Consider the following 20,233-nt stretch of genomic DNA (forward strand, 5'->3'; position numbering starts at 1 on the left):
GATTAACATATTTAACAGAAAAGAAGTAGAGCTAACAATAAGTTTAAACACTGTTCTGATGCAAATAGTATAATGAACAATATACAAAATAATACCATAAAACTTCTGTTATATAGCTTTTGTACAATACTGTCTTTACCTGCGATTATTTCTTTATTTTATATACTTATAATCAATGATAAACTTTGAAAAGCATTTACATGTTAATATATTATATATATACGAGTGTGTGGATACCTTTTCTGAAAGCACAGTCAGCGTATTTGTGTTTTAACAAGAACAATACTGACGGTTTAAAAACAACCTATGTAAAATAATTTACATAGTCTTATTTAAAATCTCTTAACAATATAGATTTATAAAATCTGTACATTTATTTACATCTGTATAATTTAATAGTATTATCCCTAAAAGGAATGTCATATAAATTCTAAGCCCTCAAATTTCTTATCCAACACTTTCGCTTCAGGCATTATTATGTTCCCTTCAATAGTAAATGCCATAATGTATGTGGCAGTTTGTCCCTGATATTCTTCAGTTTTAAGAGCTACAATGATTGAATCTTCGGAGCCCGGTAAAAACTTGAAACTTGAGAATCCTCTAATTGGAATTAAATTACCAATTTTGGTAACCTGAAGAAGAGATATTATTAAAGTTTGTTATATTTCAATTTAATAAAGTGCAATAAAATATAATAAAATAAGTAAATTAGAACCTTAATGTCTACAAAATTTTCATCCGCAGTTAGTAATATGTTACAACTCATTGTTTCATCTTTAGTTTCATTGTAACGTTCGTGAGAACATCTTCTTGGTAAAAAAAACCACCTTTTATGTATATCACTCCAGGCTCCTGATTCGTGTATCATATAACCTGTAAGAAATGATTAATTAACATTTAGGTAAAATTTGTGTATATAAAATCACTGTACATAAAATGATAACACACCTGGATATTCAATGTTAATTGCTTGCCGTAATCTTTTATAATTTGAAATCCAATTCAAGGACTCAATTTCACCACGGGAAGATACTACTTTTATCCAGAGGGGATTATTGTGCTCAAACTCTCCTGAAGGAGTAGTCCATTCTTTGCCCATACTGCCAACGTATAAATGTTCATCTTTCACAGTTGCCCATTCAGATTTAAATCCTAAAAATAATTCCATAAGTTTGATATTAGTATGAATCTATTTTTATATTGAAACATAAAAAATTTTATATTGGAAGAAAATGTGACATTTACCTTTAGTATTTTTGCCATTACCATCCATTAATATGACCCATGGGTAAGCTTCTTCTCCTTCTATAAAATATATAACTCCAGTACGGTCATCGAAAGACAATAACCGTCCATCAAACGTGACTAATTCAGATAATTCCATTCCACGTCCTTTCATAGTTAAAGATGATGTTAACATTTGATTTCTGTCATCCCAAAGGATAGTAATTAAATTTGTGCTAGGGTTCCAAAAGAGACTTCCAGTTTTCATAATGCTGTGCCATATGTTCTTTTTATCTAAACTTTTGGAGTTATGGTCAAGATCACTTACTATTGCTATTCTATAGGTAATACCCTTTGAAGTTTTAAATGGAGTTGACAAAGGGTACGTTTTATTGTATTTATAATATCGACATTGTGTTAAAAACGGATTCGATGGCGAGGAGCGTACTACTCCACGTAACAAGGGGAATCCAAGTAAAAATAGAGGCACAGTTAATAGTAAGAAAATTAAAGCTAAATACTGACTTTGAATGCGAAAAGTACTATTGGCAACTCTGTAGACGTGAGGAGCACGTAGTGCTTGTCTCCAGTCACGTAAATAAGACATAGTTTCTATACTTTTGTTCTGCATTCGAGTTCGTATCATATCAAGTCATACGAAAAAGTTAGCTTTGAACTTATATGTTTCAAGTTGACAACTAAGAACTTAACCTAACATAACCCCATTTTTTCTTTCTCCGTCATAATCGTCGACGGCGAAAGGGAAATGCAGGCAACTGGATACATCTGCGCCATCTGAAACAAACTAACAAATTTAAATACCGGTAATTATAAAACCATAAAATATTCATACAATATATTAAACTTTTACCATTTTTATTTAATTCAAGTTAGTGAACAGAAAATTTTATAATGTATTAAATATGATATATAAAGTGCAAAGTATACTTTATTATTTCATATTTATAAAAAATAGAGTATTAGATATAAGGCAATATTAAATGAGTAAGATAAATATTGAAATTAAAATTAAAATTCATAACACGTGTTTTGATCAAATTAAACAAATTTTATTTTACATCGATTAACTTGGACGTTCATCAATGATGAATTATGTAAGCATGTTATATTAATTAAATAAGCAGTTCGATACCACGGTTATTATTATAATACCGAGTTATATCTTTCTAAGTTTCTAATTGTAATCAATCTTTGCATTGAATCTTCTAAAATCTTGTGTTTATCGAATGAAAAAATTCAAAAACTTTATTATAAAATTATAATGCTTCACGTTTAAGATTACATAATTGTAAGCGTAAAGTAATCGTGGAAGAAATAACAGCCAAGCTTGTTCTTATTTATTTGACATCGCAATTGAACATAAACTACAATTGTTTAGAACATTCTTGTATTGGAACGGTATTGGTCTGTATCGTGTCAATAACGATGCAAGCATCCATTGCATATTCTTGGACGTTGGGGTTGAACGAACGAGTCTGGGGTGAAACGAATTGAGGGGGTGGAAAAGGGGGATGGAAAGGGGAGTCTGTGAGGGTGGTAAAGTACTCGTCAGTCGTGTGACGCATTTCCCGTCGTCAACATCGGTTATATTGCCAATACGTTAAACAGCGACCGCATTTCGAGTCTCCACGTGTTTCTCGCGTGTGTCTTGTGTGATCTGATTGTTATTGGTCAGCGTAGTCCGCGGCAACCTGTATTATCGATCGAACGTATTTTGCGCACGTTGCTGCAGTTACTCGCGGCATTGTTACTACTGTCTCGCGTACAGCAATTTCCTTTCCGCGTGGACGTAACGTTGTGTGTTCATTCGGTCCGATATTTAATCCATTTCGCGTGACGCAGTTGTATCTCCTCTAGATAGACAATAACAATAATATTTCCACTTTGTTTTCATCTGCAAACCCGCAGACCAACTTGCCGTCCAACCGCCATGTTTAATTTCAAATTCCACGTCTCGCGCATTAACCTGAAAGACAAGTGTGTGCGTGTGCCGATTTGTTGACATAAAAACGTCAAACACGTCTTCCATGAAACGTATAGTGCGGTACTTTTTGCAATTTTGTGTATTAAAGGAATTACAATATAGTACAAGTTGGAAATCGTTCCATAATTTTCGTGATCTTCAATCAATTTTCAAACTGTTTTATCGATGTTACAAGTTCGCGATTGACCGTCAATGTGGCGCCAAAACAGGAGAAGGCTATGTTATAAAAACGGATATATTCAAAGGACGATGACTATTTAACGTCAAGTTCAGTGTTTACAATAAAATAGTTACTACGATATTTGTGATACAGTTTTTACGTCGGATTCTATTAAAACGTGTTTATTACGAACCACGGGTTTCGTGCCGATTATGGTGTTATGGTTATCAGTTTCATTTGACATTTTTTCTTTCCCGTTTGTGAATATTCATCCATGGTACATTACTTCAAGATTGTTGTATTCCCGTTGTAAAAGGTAAGCATCTTTACTATTTCCATTTTTAGAGAGATGTACGAATAAAAAAATGATGTAGCAAAATTACAATTTATGCATATTATATAATATACATTGCCTATATTACAATTTATATATGTTTAAATAATGAAGATAAAAGTGTTTAATAAAACTAACTTAACAATCAATGAATTTATGTAAGCATGAGTATTCTAATAGAAATATCAAATCATCTGATACAAATAACTCATTCCCTCTTAAAAGAAGATTTCAAAGCTTCTCGCGATGAAGAGGTTAGAACATTACCAACAGCTTAAAACTTTGTTGACGAGTTAGCCCATATTCATTATTATAATTCAAGATATATACCGTCGAAGCGGTCACATCTACTAATTAGACTCGTGTAAAATTCGGAAATTGGTCGATGTGAGAGTAGTATCCCCTCTTACCCCTGTGCTGTCACGCGAGACTTCTTGTGAACGAAAAATAGTGCATATACATAAACAATATATAGAATATTTGTAATACGGTAGACTTACTGCTCTAGGTTGCATGATAAGGATTCGAGGTAACACAATACCATGTAGGGCTAGTCGTAAGAAGACACCAAGGTATACATAGGAAGCACTGTCCATGACGATGTATCGTTAGACGTTCTTTAGCGTTGTAAAAACCTAACCTCAGTAGCGTCTCGTGCAAATGGGTTTATTTGTAAGGAGCATAATTGTGCTGGAAAGGTGGCGCATAAGAGGGATAGGTAAACACTGTAGGAAAAAGACAGAGTAAATGTGCGTCAGGGATAGGGGGATGACTTCGCGGAGTTGGTACGACGATACTATGGGGTAGGGGGTGGGTTTCAGTGACGTCGTGCCAAAACGGAGGGTAACGAACGAACAGGGGTGTAAAGAAGCCAGAGGGGAAAGGGAAAGTGACTAGGGGTAGAATGCGTGGACGCGTCGGTTTCGTCGCGGTTATAGGTTTGCGTATTGTATCAGATCTTAGGTTGAACATTTACGGAAGCGATGAAACCTTATTAGGTAATTCTTGGGTGTAAGTTTATTTTGTTTCACAGTAGTTTAATTGTTAATGATCGTGACATTTTTTATATGTCAAGTATACATACGGTTCAAAAGATACAAATATAACTGACTTAGCATTGTAAATGTGATTTTTAACAAATGTGAAATGTAAAACAATTAAATTCATAAAATGAGTATTGCTTAATTATTACGGATGATAAAACCATAATAATGGAATTGATCTTTTGATTTTTTGAAAAAATGAACTGAGATAAAGTTTTTATTTCATAAAGAACAGTTCTTTATTTATTAAAATTTATAAAATAAGAACAATAGGTCGATTTATAGTAAATTAACAATTTTAACTTTGAATTTCTACTTTATAAATTTTATACATTTTTATTAATTCCATTCTTGAAAATTAGATTTACAAATTAATTATTGTTACAATTGTATTATGAAATACCACCTAATATAAATAATGTTACATTTGGAATATGTATCTATGAAAATATGCTTTTGATAATGCTGATGCTTGTTTTAAATGTTAACAAAATTAAAAAATATACTGATCGAAATGAATAACCTCCTCCTTTTTCGAAGTCGGTTAAAAATAGCTGATAATAATAGGGTAAATAGGGTTTACCAGACCTCTACACGATACATTGCCATGGAAACGGTACTGTCTCATGTCTATTATGATGCATACCCCTTTGCTCAGCTATTTTCAAAGACACCTCTCAAGCACATCGTAAGGGGTTAGACTATTTTGATCAATTTAAAGAATATTCCGTTATTAAGAATTTATTTTGTAAGCGACGAAAACATTTTTACATCAAATTTTTCAATAAAAATAGATACTTAACTTTTTGGAATTCTTTTATTATCTCGGTTCGCTTACATAATAATAACCATTAGTAAGTATATTCTGGTCTTCTCACTATTTATCCAACTTTCGCAAATACATTTGTTTTTATATTTCAAATATCATTTCGAATAATAAATAATTTGGGAGATAATTGCGCTTAAAGATTTAATGGGTCATCCTATATATCACACTTAATCTGTTCGTACTATTATAAAGAAATATACATACCGCAATGCATAATATCTCCTATAATAAATATTGGATGGATCTCATCACTATCGATGAGATACATATAATGATGTGCTTGTGTTTTAGGAAACGGACGAAAGAGGGTGGAATGAGGAGATTCATCCGGTGACCTCGTGCCACGCGTGGTAATGCTACTGGCAAGTGGTGCTTCAATACCGACCATCGCCGGTACCGTTGAGGAGGAGGAAGAATATGCACGTAGCGAGGCGAACAGCGCACACTACGATGGCTATATTACCGATCATACTGATCTTGCTTCCGAAATCGACATCGATGAATCCGAATACAGGCGGGAACTTCTCAACGACGTACGTTTAAATATATTCATATTTACAACGTATATGTTACAGTAAAATTCAGTAAATGCACGTACTTGCATGTACTAATTTGGTTAGTGACTGTATTCAAAGGAACGAATATAACCTAACATAACCTTTATTGAATACAAACAACCAATTTTGTTAAGAGAACATTTTTATTCTTTAAGTATACCTATATATTTAAAACTTATATTTTCGACAATATGCTTTAACTAACGCGCTATAGGAAAAGCACACCTTATCTGGTAAATGAATGCATTTATTAGGAGTAGTATACATTCTTATATCGCAGTTCACCAGAGTCCATAACTGCGAAAAGACCTGTTTTCGTTCTTCGCGCATCTCCAGTACGCATCTTTGCCCTGATTGGCGATACTCCCAAACGAAGTGGAAAGCTATTAGCAGAGAGCTCGCTGCGTTCTCCCACCATTTTCCAAGCTGCGCGTCGCAGTTATGGACTCTGGTGAACTGCGGTATATATTCAATTCATACTTTGGCTAAAATCGTACGTAAATGCATATATTAATTAGCATTTACGAAAATTTACGATTTTACTGTGATGTATACATATATAGTGGGTGATTAAATTATTATTAACACTGAAATTTTGAAGTTGAGTAAAAAGTAGAATTGAAAATGCACTTATAATGATACCTTTTTAATTACTTTTATTATTATTATCATTTATTCCTTCACTTCATTTTTGTTACTTATTATCTTTATTGTGTTAGTATTATGTTTTAATGACATATAACAATAATTTGAAATCCACAGATTAAAAACAAGATATACATATTAATATTACGTTTCGTCACTCTTTGCATCGACAATGATTCCTTAACTATGCTGTCCCCTTTCGGGTCTATATGACCCACAGTAAGAATTAAATTTCCATATGTTCTATGTTTTTAAAGATTTTCTTTTGATTTTTAATTTGAATTTTATGTTTACTTATTTAAGATTTTACATTTTTAAGAAATCAATTGTTTCAAAAATTGCAAAAATTCAGATGCTTTCGATATTTTTTCGACAATTTTCTTATATTATAATAAAAACCGGAAATTATAAAAATGTAATGTTTCCATTAGTTCATAACAATTTAGTCACCACTGTATTTAATTTCTTATATGTGCATTACAGTTAAGTCCTATTGCAGAATATTTAAAATTAATAATACCGTAAAGGATATTTTTTTAAATAAAATGGCACTCTCCATGCACTTTATGTGAATTGGTAGGGGAGTCGAGAGTCGGAGGGTGTAATTGAAGCTGAAGCTTTCACCCCTTTTTTTTCTTTTTTACCAAGTCGTTACCTCTGACCGATGAAAAATGTTATTCCTTTACCATAACGGCCGTTTGAAGGAAATGGTATTTTGAGAAAGACTCGTTTAAAGTTTCACGTACTGTTTTTAAGTATATGAGAGGTAAAAAATTGTACTCGCATCTTATCAGCTATTACATGGTCACAGAGTAAGCTTCCTCTTCTTCATTTCGCAGCAAAGCCGCATTTGCCTCCCTATTATCCTTGCCTCTTCTGATGCTCTTCTCGCAAAGGAACATCGCGAGCTCTTTACTTCTCGATTTAGATGAAACTTTGTGGGTTCGCAGAGTGATTCAAGATACGAATAATGTAATGCCTCATTTGTGCCCAATCGCCCTTTAAAGGTCTTTTACACGGAAATACGTGCTTTGCGATATGCATATATGATAAATGCTGAATGTATTATACATTCGGGTGCAATGTATGTACATAAGCTTCGTTTAGCTAACAATAAGAGTACAAATAGGGGGAGAAGTTTCTTACTATTTGATTTTGATTTTGGAAGAATCTAGAAAAAGAAATCTAAGGCAGAGCCTCGTGTCCTTCGATATAAAAAATAAGAACGAATAAGGGCAATGGTTGGGTTTTCCTTCTACATTTTTGTTATTAATCTAGGGAAGCCTCCTGTACGTGTACAGTATCGAGCAAAGTAGATTTCCCTAGGGAAAATAGAGTTATAGGAGAAGCAGGAATTGTCAAAGCTTTAATTTTTATGATATTAATATTAAAAGTGGTTTTGAAAAGAAACGAATATAATTTTAAATTATTAAATATAAAATTTAGTACATAGATGAGAAACATGAATAATGAATAAATATCGCTTCAAATTTTCCCGTGTAAATGTTTATACACAAGTGGCGGGATTACACAAATGTGTAATAAGCATTCAAAGAAAGTAAATGACAAAAATTAAATAAGGTCTACGAACAAATAAATAAATTTCTTAATAGGTATTTTCATTTAAAGATACCTATTAATCAGCTTTTCAGATTATTAAAAAACCACTCTAATGTTTGTTCTTTTTTTTTATATTTTGTTGCAGAAATGGCGGATGCTGTTTGATAAGGTACGTGCATCCATCGTCAAAAAATAAGATCCTACTAAGCTTGTCTTCAGCACGACTGATTCTTTTTCCTCAGTTTGATCCCGAGGGTTTTGGCGAGATACCGATGGAGGATTTTTTGGTGGCTTTGAAAAGTCCCGAATGGAAAACCGAAATACCAGCAAATAAACGGGATATTCTTCTTACCAGAGCAAAGGAATCGCGTGTCCAGGCGGTGACGTTCCAGGATTTCGTCAATGTGGTAAGTACATTCAAAATGATATCAGATTATCTCATAAGCGATGTTCTAATTTTGAGGGCTGTTTTTACACCTTCGGTATAAATGGTAAAATATTGTAATACGAGTCGAATATGTCTTTTAATTGTGAATTATACACATTTACCAAAATTTCATCGCAATTGGGGTTTCTTCGATAATTCCTCGTATTAGTTCGCAACATTTATAGCACCCTTGTGCTATGGTTACAGCTCCCAGGGGTGCGGAGTTGAGCTCGCAACCTCTAATTTTGGGTTGTGTATCATTGCTTTTATCTACTGTAGATCGCATTAATATTCGGTCACCATGATATTTAAATAGTTATTACCCAATATCTTTATTTTTAATTATTTTAGAGAAACAAAAATTTATATGCATTGTTAAGCATATATTGATTTAAAAAAATCTTCCTACTCAGGAGAGCCAGCAAAATATCTTTGGGAGGTTTTAAAATAATTGTCACCTTTTTCATTATTCTTCATTAAAAAATTATTAGGTGTTTGTGAAAGTGTACTTTTTAAAGTGGAAACTCCATTTAAGAAAGTTAATATATCAGGTGTACAGCACCGAGCATAGTAGGCTTCCTTAGGAAAAATGGCAATGTTTTGGGTTCCTCCCTGTCGTAGGCTTCTCGGATTTCAGGGTTCAGGGGTTCCTGGCCAATGCCATAGGCTTCTTCTTCCCTGGGTCCGCACTTTTCAGTCATATACTAAATCTTATGATATTTAATAATTAAAGATTATGCTATTTATTTTTAAATCACTTTTGATATTAATATAGTAAAAATTAAGGTTGTGAGAATTTTTGCTTTCCCTGTAATGCCATTTTCCATAGAGAAGCCTACTCTGCTCGATTCCGTATAAATTAATTTAGCTCTTGCAGCATTACGACTTGTTAATTACTATTTTAAATTTGAATAATTTTCCGTGCTTCTAAGGATTTGAAAAATGGTACGAAAAAAAAAAATAATGAAAATTACTATGACTCTTCAGAAATAAATCTTCAATTAAAATTTAAAAAAGTAAATGGGCATTTTTTCGATTGGAGTCTATTTAAAAAATTATTTTGATTGGATATTTGATCAGTTACAAGAATTTTAAGTCAGCACTAATTTTATATTAATTTCTTTAATGCTAAATTTTTATTATTTCTATCAAAAAATAGTCATTCGACTATATTTCTTTCAACTTTTGTATGCAGTCAAATATGTTATAATTATTATCTCCAATTCTAAAACTAGGGGTTGGTAGATTATTGCAGTTTAGATATTCTCATAGCGATATTTCAAGAAAATTGCAATGATTCAATGGTTCTACATAAAATATACACAACAATGTAGAACATCTGTGGAGTTTGCTCGAGCGAATAGTTATTAATTGGAATCAGGTTCAGCAAATATGCAGCAACTATGTAATACGAAAATGTTAAAGAACAGTATAGGAATTTTATGAATATCATGGAACGAAATATTAATAGCTGGAATTTTTTGTCTTTTTTTAGAGAAAATGAAGGTATTATTTAAATAACTGATACATTTGCCTACTTTTGATAATTATTTTATTTCTACTAATATCAAATATTGGTCATTAAAAGATATACATATAGATATCTCTATCTCAGAACTTTACAGTTCAGATTTTTCTATGAAAATCAGATCACAAGTACTTTAAAACATTTTTTTCAACATGCAAATATTTAGTTTCGTTGATCCAATAATATTAGAAACGAAATATGGTACAATAGATAGATAAAAATCAGTTGAAGGGAACGTGTTAAAATTACGAGAAATTTTTATCGATTTTCGGCAAGCAACAGTTTAAGTCACGAACAAATGGGGGATGAAAATGAGAAGCAAAAGAAGTTTCGCATTCGCGATGGTTAAATGGACTTATTCTGCTCTATGGACAATCTTGGAAACTCCTTATTGTTCGTTTATTTGTCAATCCGAAAAATGCGGTTGCGGCCTGAAATTTCGTTTTCACGGTACTAGAACCCTACTAAAGAAATGAATGAAATGCGAGAAGAAGAAATGTGACCAGAATCTGCTAGATAAATATCGCAACAATGATAATCTCACGGTTTAAAAGCACGCTGTACCGACAGACAGTTCTTTGTTCATTTTTAAGCTTGCTGACAAGTTTTCGGCAGTTTCCTCTTACTTTCTTTTCTCCTCGGGCAATGTCGAGGTAAGCAGATTTGACGTTGAGTGGCGGAAAATTGTTCGCGTAGAAATCGAAATGATTCTAGTCGCAGGTTAAACGACTCGTAAAGAAATTTCTAACAAAACCACCTTCATAGCCTTAGTATTGATAGTCTGTAACGATTTAATCTATTAAAGTATTTGCGAAAGTTATCTTGATCCTCTTCAATAAAATTTACAAATTGTGGAAAAACAGTTACATATCTTTTTCTTTTTCTTCATTCAAATTATAGACACAGTCTATTTAAAATAAATAAATATATTTATTTTATCATTTATTAATAATAATATTAATAATATGTATATTATTTACATATTATTATTTCTTATCTAAATTAATGTTATTTATTTCGTCATAATAGAAATCACAGAAAAAGAAACAGGATTGTAACTTAATTTTTCGTTTAAAAGTTTCTTATCAATTGAAGTACGTTGAAAAATTATGTTTCTTTTAATGTTTAAAGAAAAATTATCTAATAATTCAGATAAAAGTTGTAGAATCGTCAAATTTGATTTTTATTGCACACAAATTTTATTCTACATTTTCTTTATTATTCTACATTATTTTACTTTTTTTTTTTAAATTGATTCATCTTATTATTAGATTCTTTTATTGCCATTAAAAGTACTTCTTATCCGCAAGTAAGTATTTTAAATCATAGTTTCTCCAGGTCCTGTATAGATGGCACAACATGTACCTTAATACGTATTTAAAAGCTTATTTCCAAAATAAGACATTATAGTCTTTTATTTTTTCATTTTTTAGAATTCAAGGTTGAATATTAGTAGAAACTAATGAAAAATTAATAAAACTTTGATTTTTTTCAAATATTTAAAACATTTTCATTTTACTAATTAAAGATAAGAAAAATGGGTTTAAATACGTGTAATTACGTTCTAATTTTAATTGTTATAGATAATTGTAATAAAAGTAAGCTGTAGCTATATTGCAACGCTAGGAAGTAAAGTTAATTTGCCGGCAGACAAAAAATCATTTTTGTTTTATGTCAGTAGATTTAAGAAATTTATATGGTATTTATATTCATAAATGTTACTTTTGGAAATAAAACAGATGAAGGACAATAAGAAACTTTTATGTTTCTGGTAAAGGATTATTAATTTTATTTTTTATGATACGTATATATCGTCAACTAGCAATGAGATAAAGATGCTATAATTTTCTTATGAATTAATTATACATATCATATAGTAAAGATCAAAAGTGAAAAGTATATTTTTGTATAATTATTAAATAATTTCAGAATTCTTTAATCGTTTTACTACACGGTATCTAAAGTAGATTTAATATTAAACTATTTTTGGTTCTGAGCTAAGTTATGCCTTTGCTTCCTTTTTTTACTATTTTCAATTTTCATTATAATCATACTGAAAAGTAGCCATTATTATTATCTATGTATATAACTTAATTCTGTGCTCTTTCTTTTTTTTAATTGAAGATTTATTTTTGAAAAGTCATAATAACTCCATTGAGGTAATTTTTATTATTATTATATTCTCGTGCCACTTTTTAAATACATAGAATTGCGGGAAAGTATCAAAATTAAAAATAGTAATTAATAAACCGTAATACCAAAAGCATTTAATTAATTTATACACCTAATATTATTCAGTATTTTCCTAATTAATGACTACAAATAACTAAATCGTAAATTAATGTGTTTTTTTTTTTACTATTATCAGTCATTATTTTTTCCCGTAAATTCGTATCATAAAATGTAATTTTAAATAAGGTTCCATATCTTTGCTAGGTAATGTATCATCTTTTTTCCTTAGAATGATACTGAAAAGCAGTTTTCTCGTATTTGCTATTCACAGTTAAACATTTGGAATTCAGTTCTTTTACCACGAGAGACGACACGGTATAATAGGATTAAACCCGCAGGTGGTTAAAGGGAGATGTAATTATTCAAGAGCATGGAATAGCAAGTATTCTCTCCATGGTAGTATGATTTACGGTTGGCGGGATCGAACGACGGTAACTAGGATTTCCTGTGTACATGCATCTCTCTCGTTACACTATATGTATACCGCTTGTATACTTATTGTTTCACACGATCACGAATGAATCTGATAATCTTGTTTGCTATACAACCAACACTGTACATATTTTATGCTGCATAAGGCTTTAACGTCGACAGTAACAAGAGATCTCTAGAGTCTTTTTAATTAATGTGTAATTTACTATTATACCGTTTGTTTCTCACAAATTAGTTCACTAATTGGAACTGATGTTTTTATTTACTTATTACAAAAGTTATTAGTTGGAAATATTTGGATTATCTTATTGGAGAGTTTGAAATTTCTTTAAAATTTAACTGGGTGTTAAACATTGGTGAAATTTTAAAAAGGCTAGCTGTATCAAAACGAAGATAATTGCTTTTAATTAATTAATTTATTTATTTATTCATTTACCTGTACATAGGTCTGAAATTTGTATATTAAAAATTAAGCCTCTCATTTATGAAATATCTGGGTAGACAAAAATTCTTGAAATTTGGAAATATTAGAATCTTAGAATTGTTAAATTTTAGAATTTGAGACTTTTGGAATTTTGGAATCTTTAAATCTTAGAATTGTGGAATTTTTGAATCTTCCAAAGGTGAGGGGGGCAGTCTACATTTTTGGAGGAGGGGGTCAGGCCCACTATGGTCCCTGTCTAATTACGCCAGTCTTCTTGAATTTCCTGATTACGAATACTCGTTTTAGATACTTGAAATTAAAGTTAACCCTTTAACCATTCGGATGGCGGACCATAGAGAGAGCCCCACTTTTAATTCAATTTTCTATTTCATTTTCTAAATTTTAACATTATTCCTTTAAAAATTATTCTTCCAATATATGAAACTCTTTTATTGAAAAATTATACATTTAACTTTAATTTAATACTCTCTTATATACATTTCATAAAGGGTCACGAATGACCCAGGTTCCGCTGTTCAAAGGTTAAAGGATGAAATCACCTTCCAAAGATAAATACCCTTGATGCTGTCTCTTTCTGATTCCTTAGATAAAAACTTCTATGATAGTTCTATTATCTTTTTGTTTTACCCAACCTAATATCATAATACACTTGAAACAGATTAGGCATCTAAATATGATCATCTTTAAGTGACACATGTAAAATTCATTTTGTTCCTTCAATTATCACATTGAAAAGTATCGAGAAACACCTGGGCATGGGAGGGATGTAGCCACAGGAAGAAAAGAGAGGGATCCTTTGCTTACTTGGGATTAGCAATTAGTCGAGACGAAGGTGGTCACTGGATGTTTGTGGAGTGTTGAACCGACTATTAAAGAAAAGGATCGGTGAATTGATGATGGAGGAAAGGGGAGAGGAAAAGGGATTCGTAGTCGGCGCTTAGGTGGCCTTTGCCGGAGTTTCGGCAAGTCGGCGATTCTGGACACGATCTCGGTGGTCCTCCGTCTTTCTCCCTTTCGTGCCGGTTTGCCCTCCGTGAGATAATTTTTTTCCTCTTGCTCTCCGCCACGCTCGGAACGTCTCCAGGTTCGTTCTTCTTTCCTTTGCTCTTCCCGGATATCAATTATGTCCCTGTGGGCTGTGTATTGCCACGGGAGACCTACCGGTGTGTGTCTCGGCTCTCCACGAGGAGTTCGCCTCGTTATCCCTCGCCGTGGGCGTCGAAATCCCTGTGTAAGGTCTCTCAGGAGCTGCAGAGTGCAATTTAAGAAAATTCTCTCTCCTCTCCTTTCGCCTCCATTTTTGCCTCCACCGTTTCGTTCCTCTCGTTATAACCTTCACTTTGTTGCCCCCCCTCCCCCCTCCCCTTCTTGTTCCTAAATCTCGACAATAAATCCTACTACTGTCGGTCTTCTGCCAGGGAACTTATTTACCGGAACCTTCACGACTTCGTCCCCTCTTTTTTCCCCTGTCTCTTTTGGATACTCTTGCTTTCAGCCTCACTGACATGACAACTGTATTGTCCCACTCGACCTTGCGGTCCTAAACATATGCTTTCATTGTGTTTACATATTTATTATTTTTAATTTCTACGAAATTATATATCAGACTTTGTTCTTTCCTATTGTGTACTGTACAACTGTAAAGGAGAATGTACCATAGTAAGAATTGTTGGTAATTGTTATTCTCGTATTAATTTTTAATTAACGCATTTTTATTCAAATTTAATATGGTGCAAGTCGATTCGTGACGTTAAATAGTTTTAGGTAAATATAAACATTGGTTTTTCATCTACAAGATTGATATTTAAATTGGAATAAACTAAAGAATGTTGACGTATAAGGTCACATATCAAAATCATGGACACATGACGTTGGCTGTCAAAAAGAGATTAAAACATTTCCAACAATAGTTTTCAAATCGTATACCCAGTATATAGTGACATCTGGTGGAACCTAGTTATACCATCCTTGCTTCAGAGTGGTTAAAATTCAAAGGGTTGAAGTAGATAGCAATCCCTAATCTGACAATGAGTTATTTAAAAATAAGGCGTATTTAATAATGTATAAGAATTTAATTTCTAAATTTAATTTCTAAAATCTATTAATTCTTGAAGTAATGAAACACTAATTAAAATCCCTGTAAACTAAGATTTTTACAAATATTCTGAACGAAATTTTATTCTGCATTTTTATTTATTTTCTTCAGAAGAATCAATTCTCATTAAAACTCATTGTCAGTTTTAGATAATATTTATTGGAATAAATGTAACTTCTTTTTCAAAGAGAAGGAAGAATTTTTCTTCCTTGGAAAAGTGTGAAAAGAACTTGGAACTTCAAATCATTTATATTTATATCAGATTTTCGACTTATTTCCAGGACTGTAAATACCACATATTTTATACACTATTCCGTAATTTTGTTTGCGTAAAAGGGTACTTTTGTAATCGAAAGCCCTTTTACAGACGCGAGGAAAACTTGTGCATGCTATTTTCAGGAAAATTCGTCTCTTTCAAATCGTACAGCATATTTTTATAGATGATCGTTTTTCGATTAATTGTTTTCTTTAACCCTTTAACAGCGAAACCTAAGGCTATAGTAATCATGGATATTAGCTTAAAGTTAAACGTATAATTTATAAACGAAAGAGTTTTATATATTGCAAGAATCATTTTTAGAAGAACAGTGTAGAAAATGAAAATACTTGAAATAGAAAAAGACTAAAATTGGGGCTCTCTCCATCGTCCACTGCCCGAGGATTAAATTTCGTGAGTCTATACATAGTTGTAAAATTGTTGAAAACGAAATGAATCGATAAACGAGTTTTTTTATTGAACGACGAAGCAATTGATCGTTTTGACAATTTTTATTTTACAGTTTTCGAAAAAAAATAAAAGAGTGAATATAAAGGACAAATTAAAGTATCCCAATCAAGTATAGCAATTTTTAGCGTTTGATTGGTTTGTTTAAACGTTTTCATTATTCTATCCAGTTTCATCGAGTGTACGTCAGCAGTAATTTTTTAACTTTTTGGTAGAAATTCAAAATAAACAATCCTCGTTATTGTTCACCATATGTGCCAAGAGTTTTGTTTGTCCTCCCAGTTTCATCCCCGCTTTTAAATTTTTTAAACTACCTTTGTACCGTCCATTCGCTCAGAGTATCTCACCGAAAGTTCTGCAAACGTTTCTGTCAGTTTTTGAAATTTTAATACGATGTTTATACTCATAGAGTTACAATTTTCAGCATAAACTATTTAAAGACACGAAAAATATTTTACTCTAAAGTGACTCTTTCTACTAGACAATTATTAGATTAGACAATAAAAATAAAACTAAAAGCAAAAAGATATAAGCACATGAGGGGTTATTTAATTTAGCACGGCTTGGGAGTTGAACGCTTTCAATTTCTTTGTTATTTTTTGAGACATCTTTAATGCCAGTAAGCATACAAAAGGTTAATTACATTGTTCAAGAAAATCTAATTTTGTTTCGGACCACTAACATTTTTTTATAAGTTTATTATTATACTGGATGCAAATCTTTAACCCATCTTTTCTAATGATCAGTAATATTTTATTTGGAAAAGTTCATGGAAAATAAAATAATTTTTCGTAACTATTACTGTTGAAACAGAAAACATTTTTAAAGCTGAAAATTTGTATTTGTTTTTTCAATTAAATTTCATAAGGGTGATAAGAAAAATATTGATTTATTCAAAATTGTAAGTACACATATGAGTTGAGCAGCATTTGTTCAATCCAGTACAAGTTTTATTGCATTAATTCGGGTCTATATGATTCAAAATATTTTACGTTTCAAATACTTCTTTTCAACCCTTATTTGGTGAATTGAAGTCTGACATACCCCAATTATTCGATATTATAGAATATAAACAATATCCCTTCATGACATTATCAAACGTGGGTTAATCGTGACTCAAACTTAGAAAACATTACTAGCCTATTAACCAGAAGTTAAAGATATGATTTTTTAACGAAAGAGCTTCATATATTGGAAGAATAATTGTTTAAAGCAACATTGTGATATCCAAAAACTGAAATACAAAATTAAATTAAATTAAAATAGGAGCTCTCCATGGTCCGTCGTCCGAGGGTTAACCAAACGTTCGAATTAGGAAAATTTATAGTAAATATGCACAAATTTTCCGAAAATTATCGATACCTATGTTTAAATAAGCTCGAACATTTCGGAAAAATAGAATCACTATTAATTTCAATGAACATATTACACACATCGCTAATCATCTACTAGAAGATATAACTTAAAATACAAGTAGACAAATAAAAAGACAATGCATTAAATAAAAATGATGACGCGTGAGAAATTCTCCGAGGTTCCCAATAAAACATACGAAGAAGGTTTATTCTATTGTATCACATTTTTGGACCAACGTCGCAGTTTGGAATGCATTTTCCAGCGAAGCTTAAAACGTCCGGCGCAACGTTATTAAGTGTAACCAAGCAACAGTGTTATTATCCATTCTGAAAATTCATCCGGCTGAAAAGGGTCCGGAACCCTTTGTTCCATTCCTGTTCTACCGAAGGAACAGCGAAGAAGAATTCCGCGTGAGGCGGTGCCGACCTACGACCCCATTATGCACAGCCCGGACAGGGCGCGTGATTCATAATATTAGATTCGAGTCGGGGCCGAATAATGTAAATGCCACGTAGAAGGGCCGTATATACGTGAGGGAAAGGGGGGGGGGGCTTCGTTGGAACAACCGCAGGGGCGTCACGTTGGCGGCGGATGTAACGATGCGGCGACAACGATGAGGACGACGCCATCGGCAGAAACCCTGCAGCCACCTACACCCACGTCGGACCCTTAAATCTCCATTCTCAGGCGCACCTCGATCCCTTTGAGCCTTCACCGTGTCCCCTTCTACCCCCTCCCTGCTTCTAGCCCCGTGATCGTACCTTCAGCATCGTGTCGTCTCGTGTTCGCCTATACGCCGTGTTCTATCCGTTCGTGATTTAAACTGTGAATACTTTTGCTTCATTTATAAGCCTTTGTCTGTTCGAGCATGACAGAGCAGGATATTATTGATGAGCCGTTGTTGATTTTCGGAATACCGAGAATAAGATTGTTAGTTTGATGGAAATTTCAATCTTGTTAATGAACACCCTGTGTAAACTGCTTTCGAGTTGCATTAGCAGCTTTCTATGTATGTATTCCTGGATGAGTACTAATTATAATTACTATGATTCGGAAGTAATTATAATTGTAATTGTATTTGAATTACAGTGGGATCTGGATATTATTGTTATCATGATCAATTGGTTCTAAAATGTTTTATACAAAATTATTTTAGAGTAATTCGTTATTTTTAACAAAAGACAGATTATTTCAAATATTCTTCTGACATAAATGTCGACTAGAAAGAATTATTTATTCGAATAATTATTGGAATAATTACAATTATTAGTAATTGAAAATTAAATTAGTTATTTCAAATAAAAATGTTTTTAGATTGAAAATTATTCACTATTTTCAAATAATTTTGTTTTATTCGAAGTTTCTATTCAAAGATCTATAAATAAACTTTCATTCAAAGAAAAAATCATTTCTTAATTTTAAAAATTTTCAATTTAATTCAAAATACATGCGTATCAGAAGATTATTTGAAATAATCCCCATTTCTGATAAAAAATAAACATTTCACACTTTAATAAGTAATAATTAAAATGTTTATATTTGTACTCCTCTAAAATACTTTTTTTTTTTTAAGTTTATAAAATTGCAGCATTAGCTCTTTTATTTTTTGTAACAGTACAAAGTTTATTTAACTACATTGTACCCTTAACAAGCGCGATGAATTGTAAGGAAAGTATGCTAGTACGATTCCTAAAAAGTTTGCCAGTTTATGATTTAGTTTAGAATGCAGTAATTTAGCTGAAACTGTAAAGGCAGAAATGGAAATTTGAAATCGGCTAGCTGGAAACTGTCTGGCGAATTCGTAAAGAAATTTGCAAGGGAAAATTTTCATTGTCAGCTATCTCTGACTTGCAAAGAACATTAAAACAGGGATATTAAATACAATAGCCGAAAAAGGTATTCATGTAACGTGGACTGTTCTTTTAATTGTCGATAACTTTTCAAATATTATTTCAGACTAAATTAATCCAGACTAAAAATCATTTACATCGGAACATTTTATTTGAATTTTATCTAATTTATAATTCTTTTCATTCGGGCGACAAAAAACCTTTTTCAGTAAATACAAAGGCATGCAAGAACAGTACATATAATTCTTTTTTAAAAATTTTTCTTTTGAAATAAACATGCTGTTCAAAAATATAGCGTGGCTTGTACGAATGGACAGTATATATAGGTGATTTATGATGAACAGAATTTGACTAATTGGAAACAAAATTTTAACAACAGAATATTAAATAAATTTACGTTGTCCGACGTAGGATTTATTTATTTGATTTATACGTAAATAATGAATCACTATTTGTACAAGAAAATGAATTTATTTATTTTATAAAATCCTGTGCTGGACGAAATGAAAGCGAAATTTATTCAATATCTCAGCTATGTGTTTACAAATCACGTCCACCAGCGTGTTTCTATTTTTTTTAATATTGGCTGCATGTAAATTTATCTTTTGAAGGGTCAATGTTTTGTCACTTTTCAAATTTCGTTACTTCAAAATCTTGTGATTTTCTATTAAGAATTCGATACAATATCTTTCGAGATTTTTTACCAGTTTTTAATCTTCATTTCAACTTACCAAAATTAAATACTTTGTAATTATTATAAGGCAGTTTCAAAATATCAAAGTCTGAT

The 20,233-nt window shown here is 31.8% G+C and overlaps 2 protein-coding genes across 3 annotated transcripts in view; one reads left to right on the forward strand and one right to left on the reverse strand.

The window, feature by feature from the left end:
• Positions 1-137: 137 nt before the first annotated feature.
• On the reverse strand, positions 138-2,008 carry LOC117607851 (soluble calcium-activated nucleotidase 1). Of its 2 annotated transcripts, XM_034332033.2 has the most exons (5): positions 1,750-2,008; positions 1,246-1,518; positions 949-1,152; positions 716-873; positions 138-632 (listed from the first exon to the last, which is right to left on the reverse strand). In XM_034332033.2, the coding sequence occupies exons 1-5, from the start codon at positions 1,868-1,870 to the stop codon at positions 420-422; spliced, it is 969 nt and encodes a 322-aa protein (XP_034187924.1). In that variant the 5' UTR covers positions 1,871-2,008; the 3' UTR covers positions 138-419. The 2 variants fall into 2 exon arrangements, with proteins under 2 accessions (XP_034187924.1, XP_034187923.1); XM_034332032.2 differs by having other exon boundaries at positions 1,246-2,008.
• A 981-nt stretch (positions 2,009-2,989) lies between these two features.
• stet (stem cell tumor) overlaps positions 2,990-20,233 on the forward strand; it is a 502,203-nt gene continuing 484,959 nt past the window's right edge. Inside the window, exons 1-4 of the mRNA XM_034332224.2 lie at positions 2,990-3,705; positions 5,887-6,128; positions 8,503-8,526; positions 8,600-8,764. Coding sequence (XP_034188115.1) covers positions 5,949-6,128; positions 8,503-8,526; positions 8,600-8,764 — 369 coding nt within the window. The 5' untranslated portion in view covers positions 2,990-3,705; positions 5,887-5,948. The remainder of the gene's footprint in view (positions 3,706-5,886; positions 6,129-8,502; positions 8,527-8,599; positions 8,765-20,233) is intronic.

Source organism: Osmia lignaria, chromosome 5, assembly GCF_051020975.1.
Source record: "Osmia lignaria lignaria isolate PbOS001 chromosome 5, iyOsmLign1, whole genome shotgun sequence".
NCBI lineage: Eukaryota > Metazoa > Arthropoda > Insecta > Hymenoptera > Megachilidae > Osmia > Osmia lignaria.